The sequence below is a fragment of the Hyperolius riggenbachi genome, chromosome 6, assembly GCF_040937935.1.
Source record: "Hyperolius riggenbachi isolate aHypRig1 chromosome 6, aHypRig1.pri, whole genome shotgun sequence".
NCBI classification, from domain to species: Eukaryota; Metazoa; Chordata; class Amphibia; order Anura; family Hyperoliidae; genus Hyperolius; species Hyperolius riggenbachi.
In genome coordinates, this window is record NC_090651.1 from 293112836 (window position 1) to 293134931 (window position 22096).

The window sequence follows — 22096 nt, forward strand, 5'->3', positions numbered from 1 at the left end:
CAATATCAGGGTTAGAGTTATGGGACCAAGGGTTAGGAGGATTATGACTACAGTTAGGAAGGTTATATTTAGGGTTAGGAAACACATATCTAGTATAGTTAGTTGAAGCCTTCCTACAAATACAGTATATATGTTTTTTATTTCATGATCAATATAACTACGGTAGTTGGTGGGAATAGTTCTAGTGTTATCATGTCCACAACAAATATCTATTGCATTTACCATTCCAATATGCTTTTAAGTATTTGTCATCAATCTCATTAGTAGGTAAATAATGTTATAATGTTACATGAAATTCAGTGAAAAAAAGTACATTTATTTTATAAGAAATAAAGTTGAACATCACAAAAATGTAAAAAAGCAAAAAAATCAATATTTATTCTGATTATATCATCACTAATGAATCAATAAAACAAAACTTTTTACTTAACTTTTCTCCTTATGAGCCCACCTCTGCCAGTATTTACATCCTTAAATAATATTAAAACACAGACTAAACTATAATGACGGACAATGTTGGCTCTATCAACAATTTATATGTGATTACTACTGATGTGATGAGTTACAAATCAAACTGGTTGTAATGATAGTAAGATATGACCACTGAAGAGCTTGCTTTAGATGTCTATTAAGGAGACAAGACTAGAAGACTTAAACTGGTCTGAAACTCAGCATTTCTTCTTTGCTCTAAAAGATTCCTTAAAACTTTAAACCTACTATCACAAAAAAAAATGAATTTGCAGCAGAACAGAATTCAAACAGTTAAACACACCACTTTGCTCTGCACTGGAAAGCTCCTTCAGCTTCAAGAGGAACTCCAGTAAAAATAATGTAATAATAAAGTGCTTCATTTTTACAATAATTATGTATAAATGATTTAGTCAGTGTTTGCCCATTGTAAAATCTTTTAAATCCCTGATTTACATTCTGACATTTATTACATGGTGTCATTTTTACTGTTGGCAGGTGATGTAGTTGCTGCATGCTTTTTTGGCAGTTGGAAACAGCTGTAAACAGCTATTTCCCACAATGCAACAAGGTTCACAGACAGGAAACTGCCAGGAGTACCACGGTCCTCAGAGTTTCTTGTGGGAGGGGTTTCACCACAATATCAGTCATACAGCGCCCCTTGATGGTCTGTTTGTGAGAAGGAAAATATTTCTCATGTAAAAGGGGGGTATCAACTACTGATTGGGATAAAGTTAAATTCTTGGTCAAGGTTTCTCTTTAAGGGCTGGTTCACACTTTTGGAGGCGTTCCGTTCGGTTGCATTGCGGTAGCATCGCGTTTGAGCTTTCAGTGGCTTTCCCTGGCATTTAGTTGCAGTCAGCATTTTACTCCCTCACAGGGGGACATTAGCCGCAGCGGTTAACCGTCCCAGGACGCTACATGTGGCGTCTAGGGTCGCCTCGAACTCCACGGAAAATCGGGATCTGAACGCCGCGTTCACGCAAACGCCAGTAAAAGCCCAGTACAAATGCTCCCATTCACTTGAATGGGAGCGTTTAATGCCGAGTCCCGAACGCCGGCAGTAAACGCGGGGCAGACACCCGTGTGTACCAGCCCTTAGATCCACATCCCAAGAGGAGATAACGTTATCTTTTGTTTACATTCCAATGTTGTTCCATTGTGTGTAACAACTGAAAACAAGCTTTTTCTTAGCTTCAAGCATGCACACAGTTCAGAACAGCTCACTATAAGATTTTTATATATAATGAAAAGCAGCTTGAATAAAATGCAACGGCAGCTTTCAGAGCAGATAAACTGTACTTTGGGAACTTGTAGTTTGTAAACGGACAATATTACTTGTACACAAAAGCAAATATGGTAACTGTATGGGTAAAAAAAGTAGGAAAACACATTTTTAATGACTGTTATGTCAGAGTTTCAGACCACTTTAAGGTGACCATGCATCTAGCGATTTGGCAGCCGGATTGACCAATCGATCTGAGGATTTTATTAAATCAAGAGAGAATTGAGAGCAAATCAAGTGTGTTCCAGTATGCTAATCAATAACTGACCAATATCTAAGTGACTCATGCCGATTTATTGATGGAGCAGGATAGAAGATATTGGGCAATCACAAAGGAATTGGATGTTGTTAACATGATTTTGATAGACAAAGAATTAATCTTTGGATTCAAACATTTGATCAACCACACTGTAGTTGATCACCCAGTAAATTTAATAACTTAATTGAGCATCACAAAATTGCTAGATATTTTGGGAAATGGTAATGGTCAGCTAAAGCTATCTAACCTAGATGAGCGTTAGTTTACTCAATAACACACTAGCTTTGAAAATTACTATCATTAGCTAATCAATGTGAAATTGTCTAAAAATCTTCTCACATGGATGGCTTCCTTCACTGTCCAATCTGCAAATCAAATTTCAAAAATTCCTTTATATTAAAGTACTAAGGTCAACATCTTTCATGCTCTCATTGTAGATTCTATCAAACTCTTCTTCTTGAGCAGGCGTAAAGTAATTCTTGTGATCTCCAGAGACACCTAAAGTAATTATAAAAGTCAGTCATACTGTACTTTTTACCAGTAAATGTCATTAGTAGTAAAGATAAAACAACTGTACCAACATTCAGATTTCCACTTCCCTCTCACCCAATACCTCAAAAAAATGTTCTGATTCTACAAACCTCCAGACATGTGGGAGAACCCCTCAGTGGATTTTGCTGATGTTCCTCCACTTGGTGTGTAACTGCACTCCATGAGGTTTGGGATCTATGGCTCTATAGCCAACCTCTCTCTCTCTCTCTCTCCTCCTCTGATCTTGTCTTCCAGGGATTTGTAGGGTCTCAAAAGCAAGCTCACATGCATTGGCCAGGAATTAAACCCAGGTCAACTGCTTGGAAGGCAGCTATGCTCACCACTATACCACCAACACTACATTCTGAAGCCAGCCTAGCATGTAACATTGAAATTTAACCCAAGAGAAAAATCATCTTGCTTATTTGATTAATTCTCTAGATGAAAGCAATGGGACACATGGTGATACTGCTTACAGGCTTCAATTCAAGACTTCAGAAAGATCATGTGCCCCCCTGGATGATGCTGGTGTAACACACACAGCAAAGGACAGCAATTTGAAGTCTGGAAGATTCCAGGGCAAGGGTGGGAAGGATGAAAAGATAGGTGGCCATGCCACCATTCCTGCTGACCTAAAACTTACTTGTGGCTTACAACACATTGGCTTAAGACTTTACCAAAACCAATGCTCCAATATGGGGAAGCTTCTCTGTTTGCTGGTTTTTTTTGCGTGTGTGTGGTGTCACAGTTCACTCATCTCTTCAACTACAAGAAAGCCCAGGAGTAGTTTTAGCTACCGTAATATCTATGTTACGGCAGGGCCCTTATTACACTTTCTCTTACAGGGCTATGGAAACCGTTTTGCCCATGTGATAAAGCAAGGTGCAAAAATGAAATCATGCCTATCAGAGGATGGTTTCGATCCATCAACCTCTGGGTTATGGGCCCAGCACACTTCCGCTGCACCACTCTGCTTACATTTGTATACAATCTTCAAGTTTGAGAAAGGTGCATTAGTTGAAATAGCTACACTACTATCTATGTTACAGCAAGGCCCTAATGACACTTTCTCTTAAGGGGCTATGCCCACCGATTGACCCATGTGGTAAAGCAAGATGTAAAAAACAAAGTACACCTAGCAGAGGATGGTTTCGATCCATCAACCTCTGGGTTATGGGCTCAGCACGCTTCCCCTGCGCCACTCTGCTGCCATACAGCAGACACTTCGTTGTAGGAAAAAGTGACTGAGACGGTCCGCTTAGCCATACAGAAAAATGGGCACTCCTTTGCCTACTTCTTTCTGGGATTTGTCATCATGAAAGGATCATAGAAATATATGTAGAAATTTGATATATACAGGTTTTGTTTAAAGTGGCGTTAAACTTCTTGGAGCAGACTTTTTTCCTTCCTCCTCAAGACACACAGTGTGCTGGGCCCATAACCCAGAGGTCAATGGATTGAAACCATCCTCTGCTAGGCATGATTTCATTTTTGCACCTCGCCTTTTTTTCGCAAGGGCAAACCAGTTTCCATAGCCCTGTAAGACAAAGTGTAATAAGGGCCCTGCCGTAACATAGATATTATGGTAGATAAGACTAATCCTGGGCCTTTCTTGTAGTTGAAGAGATGAGTGAACGGTGACACCACACACACAAAAAAAAAACAGCAAACAGAGAAGCTTCCCCATATTGGAGCATTGGCTTTGGTAAAGTCTTAAGCCAATGTGTTGTAAGCCACAAGTAAGCTTTAGGTTAGCAGGAATGGTTGCATGGCCACCTATATTTTCATCCTTCCCACCCTTGCCCTGGAATCTTCCAGACTTCAAATTGCTGTCCTTTGCTGTGTGTGTTACACCAGCATCATCCAGGGGGGCACATGATCTTTCTGAAGTCTTGAATTGAAGCCTGTAAGCAGTATCACCATGTGTCCCACTGCTTTCATCTAGCAAATTAGGCAAATAAGCAAGCTAATTTTTCTCTTGGGTATATCACAATGGTACATGTTAGGCTGGCTTCAGCATGTAGTGTTGGTGGTATAGTGGTGAGCATAACTGCCTTCCAATCAGATACACATGGAACCATAAGATTAAACATGGAAGAGGAACGGTAAGAAAGTTGGTCTGGGGATGGGAAAAGTATAACTCTGGTACTGTTCTCTTTTGGTGGTATTGATGAAAATATTAAAGAATGATGGTCGTGGTAGGCTATCATTGATTTCTGCATCAAGTTATCAATTATAGCATAACCTTAATCATTTAATGTGTAATTTGGCGTTCTGAGCATGTAGACAATTATCTTTACCTTTTCTGATAAATGATCCACGTGCTTTGTCAAAGATTTCATTTGGCACCACACTGTAGTTAGACATGACGTTGTCTTTCATCGCTTGAAAGGAGGAATGTTCTACTACAGAATCTATGGCAGCATCATCCAGTTCTTTTCCAAGGAATTTGCAAATTTTAACAACATTGCCTCTCAGATCCTGTGGGGTTCAACAATCAAGCAAGTGATTACTTTTAAGTGGAAAAATAAGAAAAAAGTAAATTGGTAAAAAAATGAAAAAGATACATTATCAAGACTAGTGTTGGGCGAACAGTGTTCGCCACTGTTCGGGTTCTGCAGAACATCACCCTGTTCGGGTGATGTTCGAGTTCGGCCGAACACCTGGTGGTGTTCGGCCAAACTGTTCGGGGTTCGCCCGAACTGCAGAATGCATGGCCGAACATGGCCGAACAGGGCCCCTGTTCGGCCGAACAGGGCCCTGTTCGGCCGAATACTGCCCCCCTATGCCCCCTATGGGGTCGCAGGCATAAGGGGGGAGCATGCCCCGATCGCGGGGGGGGTCGGAAATTCCCCCCACCCCCTCCGCTAGCGCTCCCCCCTCTGCCCGCTTCCCCATACAAAAAGTTTGAAACAAGTTCAATAGTACCTGGGCTGGTGGCACTGGCTGGCAGTGGAGTGAGGAGGAGTCCGAGTAGCAGAGTGACGTTGAGGCCGGGCAGCGGGCGGTTCAGCGCTAGTACCCTTGTGGTACTTCCGCCCTTTCTCTGACCTCACGTCCTCTGCATACGAGGGTACGCATCACGCGTACCCTCGTATGCGTCATCACGCAGAGGACGTGAGGTCAGAGAAAGGGCGGAAGTACCACAAGGGTACTAGCGCTGAACCGCCCGCTGCCCGGCCTCAACGTCACTCTGCTACTCGGACTCCTCCTCCTCCTCACTCCACTGCCAGCCAGTGCCACCAGCCCAGGTACTATTGAACTTGTTTCAAACTTTTTGTATGGAGAAGCGGGCAGAGGGGGGAGCGCTAGCGGAGGGGGTGGGGGGAATTTCCGAACCCCCCCGCGACCGGGGCATGCTCCCCCCTTATGCCTGCGACCCCATAGGGCCCCCAAAATGGGCATGTTCGGGGGTCCCATTGACTCCCATTGAGTTCGGCGTTCGGGCCGAACATGCCGAACATCTGGCCCATGTTCGGCCTGTTCGGCCCGAACCCGAACATCCAGGTGTTCGCCCAACACTAATCAAGACACACCACAACCCCTTAGGGCCCTTTCCCAATAGCGAATGTGTGCACAAACCAGATTTGTGCAAGCATTATGACGCATGGCATGACAATGGGATGTTGTGGTTCAATGCCGAACAGCAGCGCTAGTTTTAATTCACCTGGCAGGAAACCGCTTGCATCGTACAATTAAAAGCTCTCACAGGAGTTACACAGTCACGCTCTGGAACGCTTTGTCTAATGTGAAGGGTAACATCAAAGTCAATAGACTTTCATGTTACCTTTTTTACTGCATGCTAGGTGCGTTCTGTCAAAACTGAAGGAACAGCTCCTAGTGTGAAAGGACCCTTAACACTCCAACATTTGTAGTTGCTAAAATAGAAGCATAAACAGCTAGTCAAGTATACATTGAGCAGTTTGTGCCAATGGCCATGAGACGAGGTAGCATCTTGCATATTTGGGAGCCTAGAAGTTTTGGGTGCCTGGCATTCTGGATTATGTTTTCTTATATAAAGTTGTGCTGAGGAGTCTGGCACCCTCTTCCTCTTGTATCTCCTTTTTTAAAAACACTGAGCTGATAATAAGAAATACCTTTTCTGGGACCAGCAAATAATCTAGACATCAAACTGTGGTCACTAGGCAAGCAAAGAGAATACACAGGATTTTGCAAGCTGCTATGCATAGCGCAAAAACAAGATGGCAAAACAGCTGTGGAACATGCTCATGTATTGAAGTAAGGATTGAAAAAAAAAGTTACTTATTTCCATCATTAGGGGGAAGCTTATCCAATCCTCCCCGACTCCTGCTTGCTTGGACCCTCTTTGTGGACTTGCCTTCCTCTGTGTACAAGCAAGGCCTCAATGCACAGGTGCCAATGGGCTTGTACCTGCTCAGTAGCACAAAATGGCTTGTGCAAGGAGAAAGAAACTGTGCATGAGCAACTAGTGTGTTACTATGCAGAAGAGGGCCATATTTTTTGCCTGTATCACATTCGTACACAGAGCTGAGCGCGGGCAAAAGGAATCTTCAACCTTAATATCAAAGATAGTTTAGAGCAGGGGTCTCAAACTCAATTTACCTGGGGGCTGCAGGAGGCAAAGTCAGGATGAGGCTGGGCTGCATAAGGGAATCAATCAATCAGCAGCTCCCATGCCCATCCCCCGTCCCTTGCATTGATTTTTATTTCAAAATCAAATTCACACTGAAGCAAACTATTTTGCCTTTTTTACCCTATAGTACGCTTCAGTGCTCCCATTACAAGTAATCCGCCGCGTCCCCGCCGCAAAACGAGGGCTGCAGAGCCTCCAAATTGCCCGTGGGAAATTCGCCGGCATTTCCTGGAAGGGACAGAGCTTTCAGCTTCAGCTCTGCTCCTTCTGACGTCAATCACGGCGGGTCGCCGCCTCTGCCCGCCCCTCTTACTCTTTCTTCACAGAGAGGGGCGGGCAGAGACGATTGACATCAGGAGGGGCAGAGCTGAAGCTCTGCCCCTTCCAGGAAATGCCGGCGGATTGCCCCCCGGGCGATTTGGGGGCTCTGCAGCCCTCGTTTATTGGTGGGGATGCGGCGGATTACTTGGGAGCACTGAAGCGAACTATAAGTAAGCTTTTGCCGGCGAGGGCCACAAAATATTGTATCGAGGGCCGCAAATGGCCTGCGGGCCGCGAGTTTGAGACCCCTGGTTTAGAGGGTCCTAGTGCTGGTGGGGCATAGGTAGACCAGAGAAGCCTTTAGACCATCCAGAGGCTTCCCCCTACTGAGGTAAGTATCTAACTTTTTTAAGGTTAAAGGTACCCTTTAATATTTCAAGTAGCAGAATAGTAGGTAATGTCATGAGTTTAAGATAGGATTTGCTTTAGATAGGACCTACCTTTACCATGTTGTCATAAGATAAAAGCAGGAAGTTTGGTTGGTCTTTCATTGTCAACCATCCTTTAACATGGTCAAACCAGCTACCGAACAAAACTAAAAAACAAAATCAAATTCAGCATTATTATCATGCATTCTATAATTTCCTTTAGCACAATGACCTCGTCACACAAGATTCTTGCTATAACATGATATTATGTCAAGTATGTAGAGGCATAGGTTAGGGGCCTGAAACTAATAGAGGGTCCAATTTGTCCACAACCTGTCCCTTGTGACAGCCAGTCCCATTTACTTATAAGACCACTAAGACAAAAAAAGAAAAAATAATAATTTAAAATCGGATCCGAGATGAAAAACGAACTATAACAAGTAACTTGTCTATATATCTTATCTAAAGTTTAGATAGTTTACACAGCATATTATCTAGCTGCAAACAGCTTCAAAAGTTTATGATTATTTATTCCTGTGATACAATGACGGGAGCCATGTTCTGTTTGTCACATTGTCACAGGCTGAGGGCTGGAGATGCTATCAGCATGCCTGTGTGTAAATGTAGTCCCCTCTCCCCCTCCCTCTTTCCCTCTGCCTCTGAAATCAATGGATAGTAACCTCCTCCTCCTCCTGCCCAGACTGAGCTCCCATAAGCCCTTGCTACAGTGCCAAGGCACAAAAAGAAGCTGTGGGTGAGGCTTGTTTAGTTTATAGGGAATTAGAGTATTAAAACAAAACAAAAAAAGTATTTGGCTTGCGGAATATAAACCATATGAAAGGAACACAATTATGCAATGAGTAAAAGTTTATCTCGGATCCACTTTAAAGGACAACTGAAGTGAGACAAATATGGATGATGCCATATGTTTTTCCTTTTAAACAATACCAGTTACCTGGCAGTCCTGCTTATTATTTGGCTGCAGTAGTGCCTGCATAACAGGAAAAAGTATGCATCTAATCTTGTCATGGTCAGATCTGACAATGATGTCAGAGAAAAAAACCTGTTCTGCTGCATGCTTGTTAAGGGCCTGTGGCTAAAAGTATTAGAGGCAGAGGATCAGCAAGATAGCCAGGCAACTGGTATTGCTTAAAATGAAATACATATGGAATCCTTCATATCACTCTCACTTCAGTTGTCCTTTAAAATGCATACACATTTGTACTGTTTACACTCTAAATTTATTTTACTCTAAGTAGTTGTACCTTCATTCCAATCAGTAGCTGATACTCCCTTTCCATTAGGAAATCTTTACTTTTTCTCACAGGCCATCAGGCGAGCCTTTATGGTTGATATTGTGGTGAAACCCCTCCCACAGTGTGATGTCATGACCATGGTCCTGACAGTTTGCTGTCTGTGCACCTTGCTACATTGGCTATCATTCATAAAACATTTCCGCCATGCGGAAATGCTTAATACCGGTGACTTTACCGAACACTCAGCAAAATCCCAATTCATAAAGGCTCTTTCCGCATGAAAAGCTGACATTCCCGTGAAGAGCGATACATTTCCGCCTTGTGCGGAGTTTTTCTAGATTAATCTAGAAAAAGTAACAAACACGTCCATTCATAAAGATTAGAGCAAGCAGTATGCGGAAGGAAAATACCGCTTGCTCGACAGTAGCGATAGGCGGGCGGATTACTTGTAAATGAATGGGACGGACCTCCCAAGCAGCATCAGACAGAGGAGCGCACGGAGGGAATCGGGCAGCTTTTATGTTTCCGCATGTCTTCCGCCACGCTACCGCCAGCTTCCTCCAGAAAACCTCCGCACTTGTATTGCAACAGGCAACTTCTTTATGAATGACCACCCAGAAGTCTTAAGTGCCGATTGCGGAGAAGAACGGTGTTTTCCCGCACTACCGACTGGTCCTTTATGAATGATAGCCATTGTGGGAAATAATTTTTCCAACTGCCAAGAAAGCAATATCTCCCTTTGTCCATAAAACTCTCAGTAAATGAACATTCTATACAGATTACCAGTCAGAACTAATGATGTCACCACCAGTGATACATTTCAGAATGTAAATCAGGTAGAGAAATGATTTTCCAATAAGTAAAAAATAAGCAATTTTATTCATTATGTTAATTTCACTACAGTTCCTCTTTAAATTGGTATTATTAAGCTGATGCCTCTGATACATCTGCCAATGAACCAGTGCACCACCTCATGGGGGATTTTCTGAAACAGGTAATTTCGGTGAATGGTGAAGCTTGGCGCACTCATAGCAATAATGCTATGCTGTGTGCCCTGTGCAAGAGTAATTCGGGCATCCAGCGATCACCAGACCCCGTGTTACACCTCCCTTCGAGTTGCTACTACTCGGAGGTGGAATAGTATTTAACATCTTCGGGGAGTTTAGTGGCAGCAGGGAGAGCCATCATTTGGCTTGCCCTGCGCCCAACTCACCGCCGGTCATACAATATGTATGCGGATTTTCAGTCATTTCTGCATTCTTTCAAAAGCACTCCCTGGCAAGGACCTGTACAAAGATGCCTATGGTCAGCCTACTTGCTAGCAGACTATTCTGGATTTTGGGTTGTGCCACTGCCGTTCATTGAGTGCTGAACATAAAGGAAACCATCATTTCCTAATTTGCTACGGAGATAAAGCTCTTTTGTAATAGCATCAAAAACATTTCCCCTGAAATTGATTTTTAAAATTTTGGTAGAAAACCACATTTGCAACCTTACAGGGGTGGGATTGCAGCATTTTTTAGTTCATTATTATTGCCATGCGTTAATCTACCATAGGTTTTCCCCAAGTCAAATGGTGAAACATTTAAAATTTAATATGACAGAATCCTTTTAAATACATATTTAAAAAACGAGGCACTCCCTCGCAAGCATCTTTAACCCTTTGCCCCCCTAAGAATTCAGAGCCTGTCAGCATGGGGCTCTGCCCCCTGTTCAATACCAACTTACATGATCCATAAAAAGGGGGAACCCTGGATGGGGAGGCACTGAAAACTTCCTCCTTTTGCCATGGAAAGGTCTTTAGAAATGTATACAGAGGAACTATTGACATTTTTTAGCTTGTCCTAGTTTGCACACAAATCAATAAACACAATTGTGTACATTCACATCTCTAGGATTATTGCAACAACCCAGTTGACATATGTACTACTACTGTAATATATAAAAAAAGACAAAAATAAAGACTAAATTATATCAGCTCAAAAAGTTGTTACAACTTGAAGGTTTAAGACAAAGTTCTCACTCTTGTTGCTTAAAAACAGTGGAATAAAATCCTGGAACTCTTCATGTTTTTCCAAGAATGACGCCATCAAGGAAAAGTGGTAGAGGGAAACACACACATCTTTAGGGTTTCGTATTGTGTAGATAACCTATGGTGCAAAGCCAGATTGCTAAATTAAAACTTTGAATAAACATTTGAATTAATATTTAAATATGATCAAAAGAATACTAAATTGTTTGCACATCTGGGGCCCTATGCAATTACCAAACTCGCCAGTGCTAAGTGCTGGCGAGTTCTTAAATTAGGCGTCAGCAAGGTCGCCTAATGCAATTGTATTTAACACCCCCCAGGGCGGAAAAGAACTCGCTTGGGCGATATAATCGCCCAGCAAGTTCCTTTCCCCCTATGCAATTGCATTTTGCACAACCCAGGAAGCGATGCTTCCCGCCAAACATAGGTGCTAACTTTTCACCTGCTCTGAGCAGGCTCAAAGACCTATCGCTGCTGTCAGCGGGCTGTTTCTGGCATCTGGGAGCCTCCTTTACGAAGGAAACCCCAGATGCCAGTGATTTAAATAGGTAAAGGAGTCAGTTTTGACTCCTTACCTATTTAAAATGTATCAAAAAAACATACCTCCGTCGTTTCCGTCTCGCCGCATGTCTCTAATTGGACCAATGAGAATCACAATGATTCTCATTGGGCCACCTAGTGGAGGAATGGGGAGCCCCGGCGGGAGACTCAAAGATGCTTTGCCGGGCTCCGAGAACAATGACAGTCACAGAGATGAGCGGAGGAGCGGTGTGGGACATGCGGCGAGACGGAACGATGCAGGTATGTATCTTCTGAAGGTCCCGTGGTAGCGACGATCGGCAGGAGGCGACGGGCGGCGGGTAAGAGCCTTGCGACGATGCGCGCACATCTTCCGGGGAGCGAGGCAGCAGTGTTGTGGTTCTGAAGGACAGCTCCACGGCAAAAATGCCTGGCTCCACATCGCTGGCCACACAGGAGCATCGCTCAGCGAATACCTACTATTCGCCTGAGTTATGCTCCTTTACGCAAGGACATCGCTCAGGTGAAACTGGCAATTGAATTTGCCGGTAAATCCTGAGCAATGTGAGGAGATAAGAAGCTCGCATGTTTTCAGCTTCTTATCTCCTCGAATTGCATGTGGCCCCTGATATGTAAAACGTTACCATTTAAGATAAATTCTGTTAAAGTACATTTTAATCTGAAAGTGTATACAACAACCATGTCAGTGTGATGTAACATCTGATTCATTCAGCTCAAACACAGAGAACTAATGATCTTTTACATTCAGCACTTAACTGAATCTGAATTTTTAACCGGTTCAGCACCGCAGTGCCGAAAATCTCATGCATCCGAGCAAGATTCACCTCCCATTCATTCGCCTATAACTTTATTGCTACTTATCACAATGAATTGATCTATATCTTGTTCTTTCCGCCACTAATTAGGCTTTCTTTGGGTAGTACATTTTGCTAAGAATTATTTTTTTCTGCATGCATTTTAACAGAAAGATTAAGAAAGAAATAAAAAAAAATCATTATTTCTCAGTTTTTGGTCATTATAGTTTGAAATTAATATATGCTACCGTAATTAAAACTCATGTATTTTATTTGCCCATCTGTCCCGGTTATTACACCATTTAAACGATGTCCCTATCACAATTTATTCATTTAGAAATAAAGGTGCATTTTTTCAATTTGCGTCCATCAGTATTTATAAGCTTATAATTTTAAATAATATAATAACATACTCTCTTGACATGCATATTTAAAAAGTTCAGACCCTTGGGTAACTATTTATGTTGTTTTTGTTTTTTGTTTTTATTGTATTTTTTTTTTTATTTTTTTTTTAAATAAAAAATGTATGTGGGTAATTTTTGGTGTGGAAGGGAAACTCCTTATTTTAAATGTAAAATAATAATATTGGTTAATTTAAAATGTATGTGGGTGCAGTTTACTATTTGGCCACAAGATGGCCACAGTAAAAAAAAGTCCTGGATGCGAACGATCTCGCATCCAGGAACTTAAAAGCAGGGGAGAAGTTTCCTGGGGGCAGAAATAACGCGCTCTCTGGATAGAAAGCGTCGGTATTTCTGCGGGGAAGTTAGATCGGTGAATGGGAATTATATTCCCATTCACTGATCGGGGGGCTAGCGGCGGGCGACGGGATCGCGCGCACCATGCGACCAGAGCAGCAGTGCCTATCTGGACGAGGAAGCTCGTCCAGATAGGCCGAACTGGTTATAGAATACCTGAATTGTTAAAGGGAACCTTAACTGAATGGGGGGTAAAGAGTTTCACTTACCTGGGGCTATTACCAGCCCCCTGCAGCAGTCCTGTGCCCTCGGAGCCGCTCTGGAATCCTCCGGTCCCCCATTGTTACTTAGTTTCGTTTTTGATGACTCACCAGTCGGCCGGCCGCCATACGTATTATTGGACGCATTCCCTACTGCAATTAGCGCTGTTGCGGACCGCAAAGCATACAAAAATACGCGTTGCCGCATTTCGCCCACGTAGATATGTGGCAACGCGTATTTTTGTACGCGTTGCGGTGCGCAACAGCGCTAATTGCAGTAGGGAATGCGTCCAATAATACGCATGGCGGCCGACCGACTGGTGAGTCGTCAAAAATGAAACTAAGTGACAGTGGGGGACCGGAGGATTCCAGAGCGGCTCCGAGGGCACAGGACTGCTGCAGGGGGCTGGTAATAGCCCCAGATAATTATAACTCTTTACCCCCCATTCAGTTAAAGTTCCCTTTAAGTTTAGCACAGAGGTATGTTCATGCAGGATCCACATACCTCTGTGCACTGCCCATTTCTCTGCTAGTTCCTCCCAGTCCCCGTAATCACTTCTTGAAAAACTTGACTTTGACTGGCTGGCTTGTTGCAATGTTTCCTCCTATTACTCTCCCATCCCCTCCTCTTCCCCCGAGTCCACATATGGGTGGGGCAGAAGAGGGCATGGGAGTGTGATAGGAGGAAACATTGTAGAAAGCTCTTCCTATCTGGAAATTTGACTTTAGCCAAAAGTCAAAGTTTTCAAGGAGTGATTATGAAAACCAAGAGAGAGGAAAGGGATGGGCAAGGGACAGAGGTATTTGTGGGTCCAGAATGGACATATATCTGTGCTTACCTTAGATAGCTTGGCCTCCATTAAGGTACGTTTAAGCCTGGATTCACACATGTTATCATGAGTCTGAACTGCAATAGAGACTGGACATAGACTTTAATTCAAAGCCTGCATGCAGCAAGAAGAATGGGATCCATTACAACACAGTGTAGTACAAGTGTGAACAGCCCCTAGAATTGAATGGGCAGTGAATTGGTATGCAGAATTATTCTGCATGTAACGAACATAGTGTGAACGGGCCCTTAACCACTTAACGACTGCCTAACGCCGATAGGCAGGATTTCCGTCCTGTGCCACTCAGAGGGTAAGGGAGAGGGAGGGAAAGCCGGGAGGGCGGAAAGCGCTGCGGAGGGGGGCTTTGAAGAGCCCCCCCTGGAAAGTGCGGGTAGCCGGCGGCGATCAGACCCCCCCAGCAGGACATCCCCCTAGTGGGAAAAAAGGGGGAAAAAAGGGGGGAAGTCTGATCGCCCTGGCTATTTCCTGATCGCTGCTGCGGGCTGGAGAGTCCACGCTGCACCGATCAGAAGAAAATCCCCTGGTCCTTAAGTGGTTAACCACTTGAGGACCAGCTGGAAAACTGATCGCTGGGGTTCTCTATTTACAGTGACGCGAGCTCACGCTCGTGCGAGCTCCCATCAAATCCCACTCCTCGCGAGATGACACCATATGGTAGCGTGAAGAAACAACAGAGCCTCTCTGCCACAGCCAATCTGCATTAGGTGGTCGGCAAGAGGTTAATCTACTGATTACTTGTTTCCACCTGCTTCACTGTTAACAAATTTGTTGCATCATATACTCTGTGGATGTTAAAGAGGAACTTCAGCCTAAACAAACATACTGTCATTAGGCTACATTAGTTATGTTAATTAAAATAGATAGGTAATATAATCTCTTACTAACCCTGTTTTAAAAGAACACGCAAATGTTTGATTTCATAAGGGCAGCCATCTTTTTGGTTGAAAGGAGGTGACAGGGAGCATGAGACACAGTTCCAACTGTCCTGTGTGCTGATTAGTGTTGGGCGAACAGTGTTCGCCACTGTTCGGGTTCTGCAGAACATCACCCTGTTCGGGTGATGTTCGAGTTCGGCCGAACACCTGACGGTGCTCGGCCAAACCGTTCGGCCACATGGCCGAACTAAGAGCGCATGGCCGAACGTTCCCCGAACGTTCGGCTAGCGCTGTGATTGGCCGAACGGGTCACGTGGTTCGGGCCCGAACGCGCTCTGATTGGCCGAACGGTCACGTGGTTCGGGTAAATAAATACCCGAACCACGTCATATCTCCGTCATTTGTCTGTGGGTTTAGCTTTGGGTAGGCAGGCAGGGTAGTTCGCTCTCCAGCCACGCTAGCCAGGGTCCCCCCCAGTCATTGTGTGTCGCTGCTGGGAACAGTAGTACACCGCTCGCTCAGCCACACTATATATAGCATTGTTTACTGCCACTGTGTACCTCGCTCAGCCACGCTATATATATAGCATTGTGTTTTCTGACACTCTGTGTACACGGCTTAGCCTGACTAATATAGCATTGTGTGTACTGCCACTGTGCACCTCGCTCAGCCACGCTATATATAGCATTGTGTGTACTGCCACTGTGCACCTCGCTCAGCCACGCTATATATAGCATTGTGTGTACTGCCACTGTGCACCTCGCTCAGCCACGCTATATATATAGCATTGTGTTTTCTGACACTCTGTGTACACGGCTTAGCCTGACTAATATAGCATTGTGTGTACTGCCACTGTGCACCTCGCTCAGCCACGCTATATATAGCATTGTGTGTACTGCCACTGTGCACCTCGCTCAGCCACGCTATATATAGCATTGTGTGTACTGCCACTGTGCACCTCGCTCAGCCACGCTATATATAGCATTGTGTGTACTGCCACTGTGCACCTCGCTCAGCCACGCTATATATATAGCATTGTGTTTTCTGACACTCTGTGTACACGGCTTAGCCTGACTAATATTGCATTGTGTGTACTGCCACTGTGCACCTCGCTCAGCCACGCTATATATAGCATTGTGTGTACTGCCACTGTGCACCTCGCTCAGCCACGCTATATATAGCATTGTGTGTACTGCCACTGTGCACCTCGCTCAGCCACGCTATATATATAGCATTGTGTTTTCTGACACTCTGTGTACACGGCTTAGCCTGACTAATATAGCATTGTGTGTACTGCCACTGTGCACCTCGCTCAGCCACGCTATATATAGCATTGTGTGTACTGCCACTGTGCACCTCGCTCAGCCACGCTATATATAGCATTGTGTGTACTGCCACTGTGCACCTCGCTCAGCCACGCTATATATAGCATTGTGTGTACTGCCACTGTGCACCTCGCTCAGCCACGCTATATATATAGCATTGTGTTTTCTGACACTCTGTGTACACGGCTTAGCCTGACTAATATAGCATTGTGTGTACTGCCACTGTGCACCTCGCTCAGCCACGCTATATATAGCATTGTGTTTTCTGACACTCTGTGTACACGGCTTAGCCTGACTATATAGCATTGTGTGTACTGCCACTGTGCACCTCGCTCAGCCACGCTATATATAGCATTGTGTTTTCTGACACTCTGTGTACACGGCTTAGCCTGACTAATATAGCATTGTGTGTAATGCCACTGTGCACCTCGCTCAGCCACGCTATATATAGCATTGTGTTTACTGCCACTCTGTGTACACCGCTCAGCCAGACTATATACCGTTGTTTACTGACACTCTGTGTACACCGCTCAGCCAGACTATATACCATTGTTTACTGACACTCTGTGTACACGGCTCAGCCTGACTATAAAGCATTGTGTGTACTGCCACTGTGCACCTCGCTCAGCCACGCTATATATAGCATTGTGCTTTCTGACACTCTGTGTACACGGCTTAGCCTGACTAATATAGCATTGTGTGTACTGCCACTGTGCACCTCGCTCAGCCACGCTATATATAGCATTGTGTTTTCTGACACTCTGTGTACACGGCTTAGCCAGACTATATAGCATTGTGTGTACTGCCACTCTGTGTACACCGCTCAGCCAGACTATATAGCATTGTGTTTACTTCCACTCTGTGTCTGCTGGGCCTGGGAACAGTAGTACACCGCTCACCCGCCACTGTATAGCATTGTGCTCTGTGTCGCTGCTGGGAATAGTGGTACTGTATAGCATTTCTGTACTGCCACTGTACTGCTGCCAGTCAGCGTGTACTGTAAGGATAAGTGAAATGAGGAAGAAATCCGGTGAAAGAGGAAGGGGCAAGGGAAGAGGTGTTTCCCCTGACGGTTCACGTACAGGCCACAGGGGAGCACCCAAGAAAACCCACTCAATACCGCCCATGTTGTCCAGGACAACAACCCTCACAAATCCAAAAGAACAGGACCAGATAATTACTTGGATGACCTCTCAAGCGTCCAGCAGTGGGTTAAGCAGCACCAGCACATCACGCACGAGGTCCGAGTCCTCAGCCAGTTACAAGGAGCCAGTGGGCACAAAGCTGACACAACCGGCAGCGACACCACGCACACAACTGCCAGATAACCAGTCCTATGAATTACCTCAGGACACAATGGGGTATTCGCAGGAGCTATTCCCAGCCCAACAAACTTCCACCTATGAAAGGTCAATGGAGGAACAGCCAGAAATGTTGTGCCCGGATTCACAACCATTAACTGTGGGAAATGCACCGCGCACTGAAATACAAGGCGAGTCCGAGGAGGACTCGGAAACCCAAATCCCAGAGCAAGTTGGGCAGGAGGGGTTGCAATTGCAGGAGGTCGGCCGACAAGATCTGGAAGACGACGTTGGAGTGAGCTGCGCAGAGGTTGTTCTGGGGAGCTCTACTCCACGGCGGCGGCCCCCCACAATGACATATGACGAGTTTGAGGAGATGGAAGAGGAGGGTATGGACAATGTGGACAGAGACCCAGATTTTATTTGTGAACGAGAACATCGCCGTCGTAGCAGCAGCACAGATGAGTCTGTTGAAGAACCCACTGCTGCACGAGTTCGCCTTGTGCCACAAGGTAGGCGGCGCGCAATTTCAGGCACCACAAGCGTGGAAGTTAGAGTGAGAGGCAAAAGAGGAGGAAACAGAAATCGCCAGCAAGGAGGCAGGTGCTCCAAAGTCTGGGCTTTCTTTGAAGACTGCACTGAGGATGTTACCATGGCGATTTGCAAGGTGTGCAAGACTCGCCTGAGCAGGGGGAAAAGTATTAACAACCTCTCCACCACCAGCATGAGCCGCCACATGCTATCCAAACATCCCACTCTGTGGGCAAACGCGGCAGGACAGGGTACCAGCAACACTGCCTCCCTTGGGTTCACCAGACTCACCACCAGACCCGCCTCAGCAGCAGCAGTAGCCCAGCCATTGCGTGGTTCACAACATTCACAAACATCAGACGACGCTGACACTGTCACTTTCCGGAGTAGTGCTCTTGAGGTCTCCCAGTGTTCATCAAACACAACAACCAACAGCCCTTCCGTGTGCAGCGCTACGGTTCAGTTGTCTGTGTCGGAGATGTTTGAGCGCAAGAGGAAATTGCCAGCAAATGACCCCCGGGCCGTGGCAGTAACAGCCAGCATAGCCAAGCTTCTGGCCTGCGAAATGCTGCCATATCGAGTGGTGGAGACAAACAGCTTCAAGGGCATGATGTCAGTGGCCATCCCACGTTACGTGGTTCCCAGCCGCTACCACTTTGTGCGCTCTGCAGTGCCTGAGTTGCATGAGCACGTGGTCAGCAAAATAACCCGAAGCTTGAAGAATGCCGTTGCCTGCAAGGTTCACCTCACCACTGACACTTGGACGAGTGCGTTCGGCCAGGGTCGATACATCTCCCTTACCGCGCACTGGGTGAACCTTATGGAGCCTGGCAGCGATTCCTCACCTGCTACGGCGCGGGTGTTGCCCACGCCGCAAACAGCTTCACCGCCGTCCCTCCCACTGGATAACAACAGCAGCACCTACCTCTCTGACTCCTTCTCCTCCAACGCATCTCAAAGCTGTACCTCATCCGGAAACGCTAACCCAGCAGCAGTAGGATCGTGGAAGCAGTGCAGCACAGCTGTTGGCATGCGTCAGCAAGCGTTGCTGAAGCTGATCTGCCTTGGGGATAAGCAGCACACAGGGGAGGAAATTTGGAAGGGAATAAAGGAACAGACGGATTTGTGGCTGGCACCGCTGGACTTGAAACCGGGCATGGTTGTGTGTGATAATGGGAGTAATCTCATTCGCGCTTTAAGGTTGGCTAAGCTGACACACATCCCTTGCCTGGCGCACGTGATGAACCTAGTAGTTCAGCGGTTCCTGAGGACATACCCAGGCGTGGCCGATCTTCTGTTGAAGGTGCGTCGAGTGGCCAAACATTGTAGAAATTCCAGTACTGCTTCGGGGGCACTCGCCAAGATGCAGGAGCGCTTCAATCTCCCCCACCATCGCTTGCTGTGTGATGTCCCTACGCGCTGGAATTCTACGCTGCACATGCTAGCACGCTTTTGTGAGCAGAAGAGTGCAGTGGTCCAGTACATGACGGCGCAGTACCGAGGCGCATCCGGACAGCTGCCAAGCTTCTGTGGATCCGATTGGGCCAACATGTTGGACCTCTGCCAAGTCCTCCAAAATTTTGAGCAATCCACGTTGCTTGTGAGCAGTGACAACTCTTCAGTCAGCATTACCATACCACTGCTGTGTTTACTGAAGAGGTCAATGTTGAAAATCAAGGAAACAGCTGTCATGATGCAACTGGGGGAATCTGAAGGAGAAAACGATCAGCGTGATGGTACCAACATCAGGCCATCCGCCTCAGGGAACGCTGGCCCCAGCAGCTATGACGAAGAAGAGGAGGAGGAACAGCTGGAGTTGGAGCAGGAATTTCATGCCACCACTGACAAGGGCCAGAGCGGTGCACGTTGGACTTCCACAATTCAACGCGAATGGTCAGCAGAAGCAGACCAGGAGGAAGGTGAAGACTATGATGCATCACAACAACTATCACAACGCTCACAAGAGGATGATGAGGATTCTGGTAGGACTCTGGCACACATGGCTCAATTCATGCTAGACTGCATTGAACGTGACCCACGCATTGTGCGCATTCTGGACAACACCAATTACTGGGTTTATACCCTTCTGGATCCACGGTACAAACACAATGTTCCAAAACTGCTTGAAGAAAGAGTCAGACAGGTCAAAATGGAAGAATACCAGCAGGCCCTTGTGGAGACTTTAGAGAGGAGATTGACATCCTCCCCCTCCTCTAGCCAGTTGTACGCAGACAGACTGACTTCCGCAAACCCAGGACGACCAGGAGGGCAGCAAACAACGCAAGCCGCAGCTAGTGCCCAAAAGGGAATGGTATCGGCAGTGTCCTTGGAGTGGGAAAATTTTCTGACACCCATGCAGCAGCAGCCCACTGAACAGCAAGCGTGCAGATCCACCTCCAACACCGATCGCCTGGAGAAGATGGTCAAGGACTACATGTCAGATGACGTAGCTGTGTCGAACAATCCATCTGCACCCTTCAACTATTGGGTATCGAAGCTAGACACCTGGCACGAACTGGCAATGTACGCAATAGAGGTGCTGGCTTGCCCGGCAGCCAGCGTTATGTCGGAACGTTGTTTCAGTGCTGCCGGAGGCATCGTCACAGATCGGCGTATCCGCCTCTCCACAGAAAATGCAGACCGTCTGACTCAAATTAAAATGAATCAATCCTGGATTGGAAATGACTACGCAACACTCCAGGACCCCAACCAAGTAACATGACCAATGAACATCTGGGATGATGTAGCATTTCCGGTCCCTGTTTATTGAACCTCTCATCTGTATTACATTTATGACTGCATGGCGGCAAAAAGCATTGCTGCTATATCCGCACGCTTTTTGTCCTCATGCAAGGCCTAGGTTGTTGTGTCTCAAAAACCGTGGCCTTCTCCTCCTGCGCCTGCTCCTGTTCCATCACGTCTGCTGCTGCTGGGTTAGCGTTGCCGCGTGGTCCCTGTTTATTGAACCACTTATCTTTATTACATTTATGACTGCATGGCGGTACAAAGCATGCTATCCGCACGCTTCTTGCCCTCATGCAAGGCCTGGGTTGTTGTGTCTCACAAAGCGTGGCCTTCTCCTCCTGCGCCTGCTCCTGTTCCATCACGTCTGCTGCTGCTGGGTTAGCGTTGCCGCGTGGTCCCTGTTTATTGAACCACTTATCTTTATTACATTTATGACTGCATGGCGGTACAAAGCATGCTATCCGCACGCTTCTTGCCCTCATGCAAGGCCTGGGTTGTTGTGTCTCACAAAGCGTGGCCTTCTCCTCCTGCGCCTGCTCCTGTTCCATCACGTCTGCTGCTGCTGGGTTAGCGTTGCCGCGTGGTCCCTGTTTATTGAACCACTTATCTTTATTACATTTATGACTGCATGGCGGTACAAAGCATGCTATCCGCACGCTTCTTGCCCTCATGCAAGGCCTGGGTTGTTGTGTCTCACAAAGCGTGGCCTTCTCCTCCTGCGCCTGCTCCTGTTCCATCACGTCTGCTGCTGCTGGGTTAGCGTTGCCGCGTGGTCCCTGTTTATTGAACCACTTATCTTTATTACATTTATGACTGCATGGCGGTACAAAGCATGCTATCCGCACGCTTCTTGCCCTCATGCAAGGCCTGGGTTGTTGTGTCTCACAAAGCGTGGCCTTCTCCTCCTGCGCCTCCTCCTGTTCCATCACGTGTGCTGCTGCTGGGTTAGCGTTACCGGTCCTTTTTCCTGGAACCTCTTATATGTATTACATTTATGACTGCATGCCGACAAAAAACATGTTACCTGTGCAAAGAAAACAG

General features: G+C 46.0%; 1 protein-coding gene across 1 annotated transcript in view; it reads right to left on the bottom strand.

Moving 5' to 3' along the window:
* Positions 1-353: 353 nt before the first annotated feature.
* LOC137521605 (sulfotransferase 2B1-like) overlaps positions 354-22096 on the bottom strand; it is a 40446-nt gene continuing 18703 nt past the window's right edge. Inside the window, exons 4-7 of the mRNA XM_068241069.1 lie at positions 11127-11253; positions 7920-8014; positions 4844-5024; positions 354-2510 (exon numbers count right to left, since the gene is read on the bottom strand). Of these exons, the coding sequence (XP_068097170.1) occupies positions 2404-2510; positions 4844-5024; positions 7920-8014; positions 11127-11253 (510 nt within the window). The 3' untranslated portion in view covers positions 354-2403. The remainder of the gene's footprint in view (positions 2511-4843; positions 5025-7919; positions 8015-11126; positions 11254-22096) is intronic.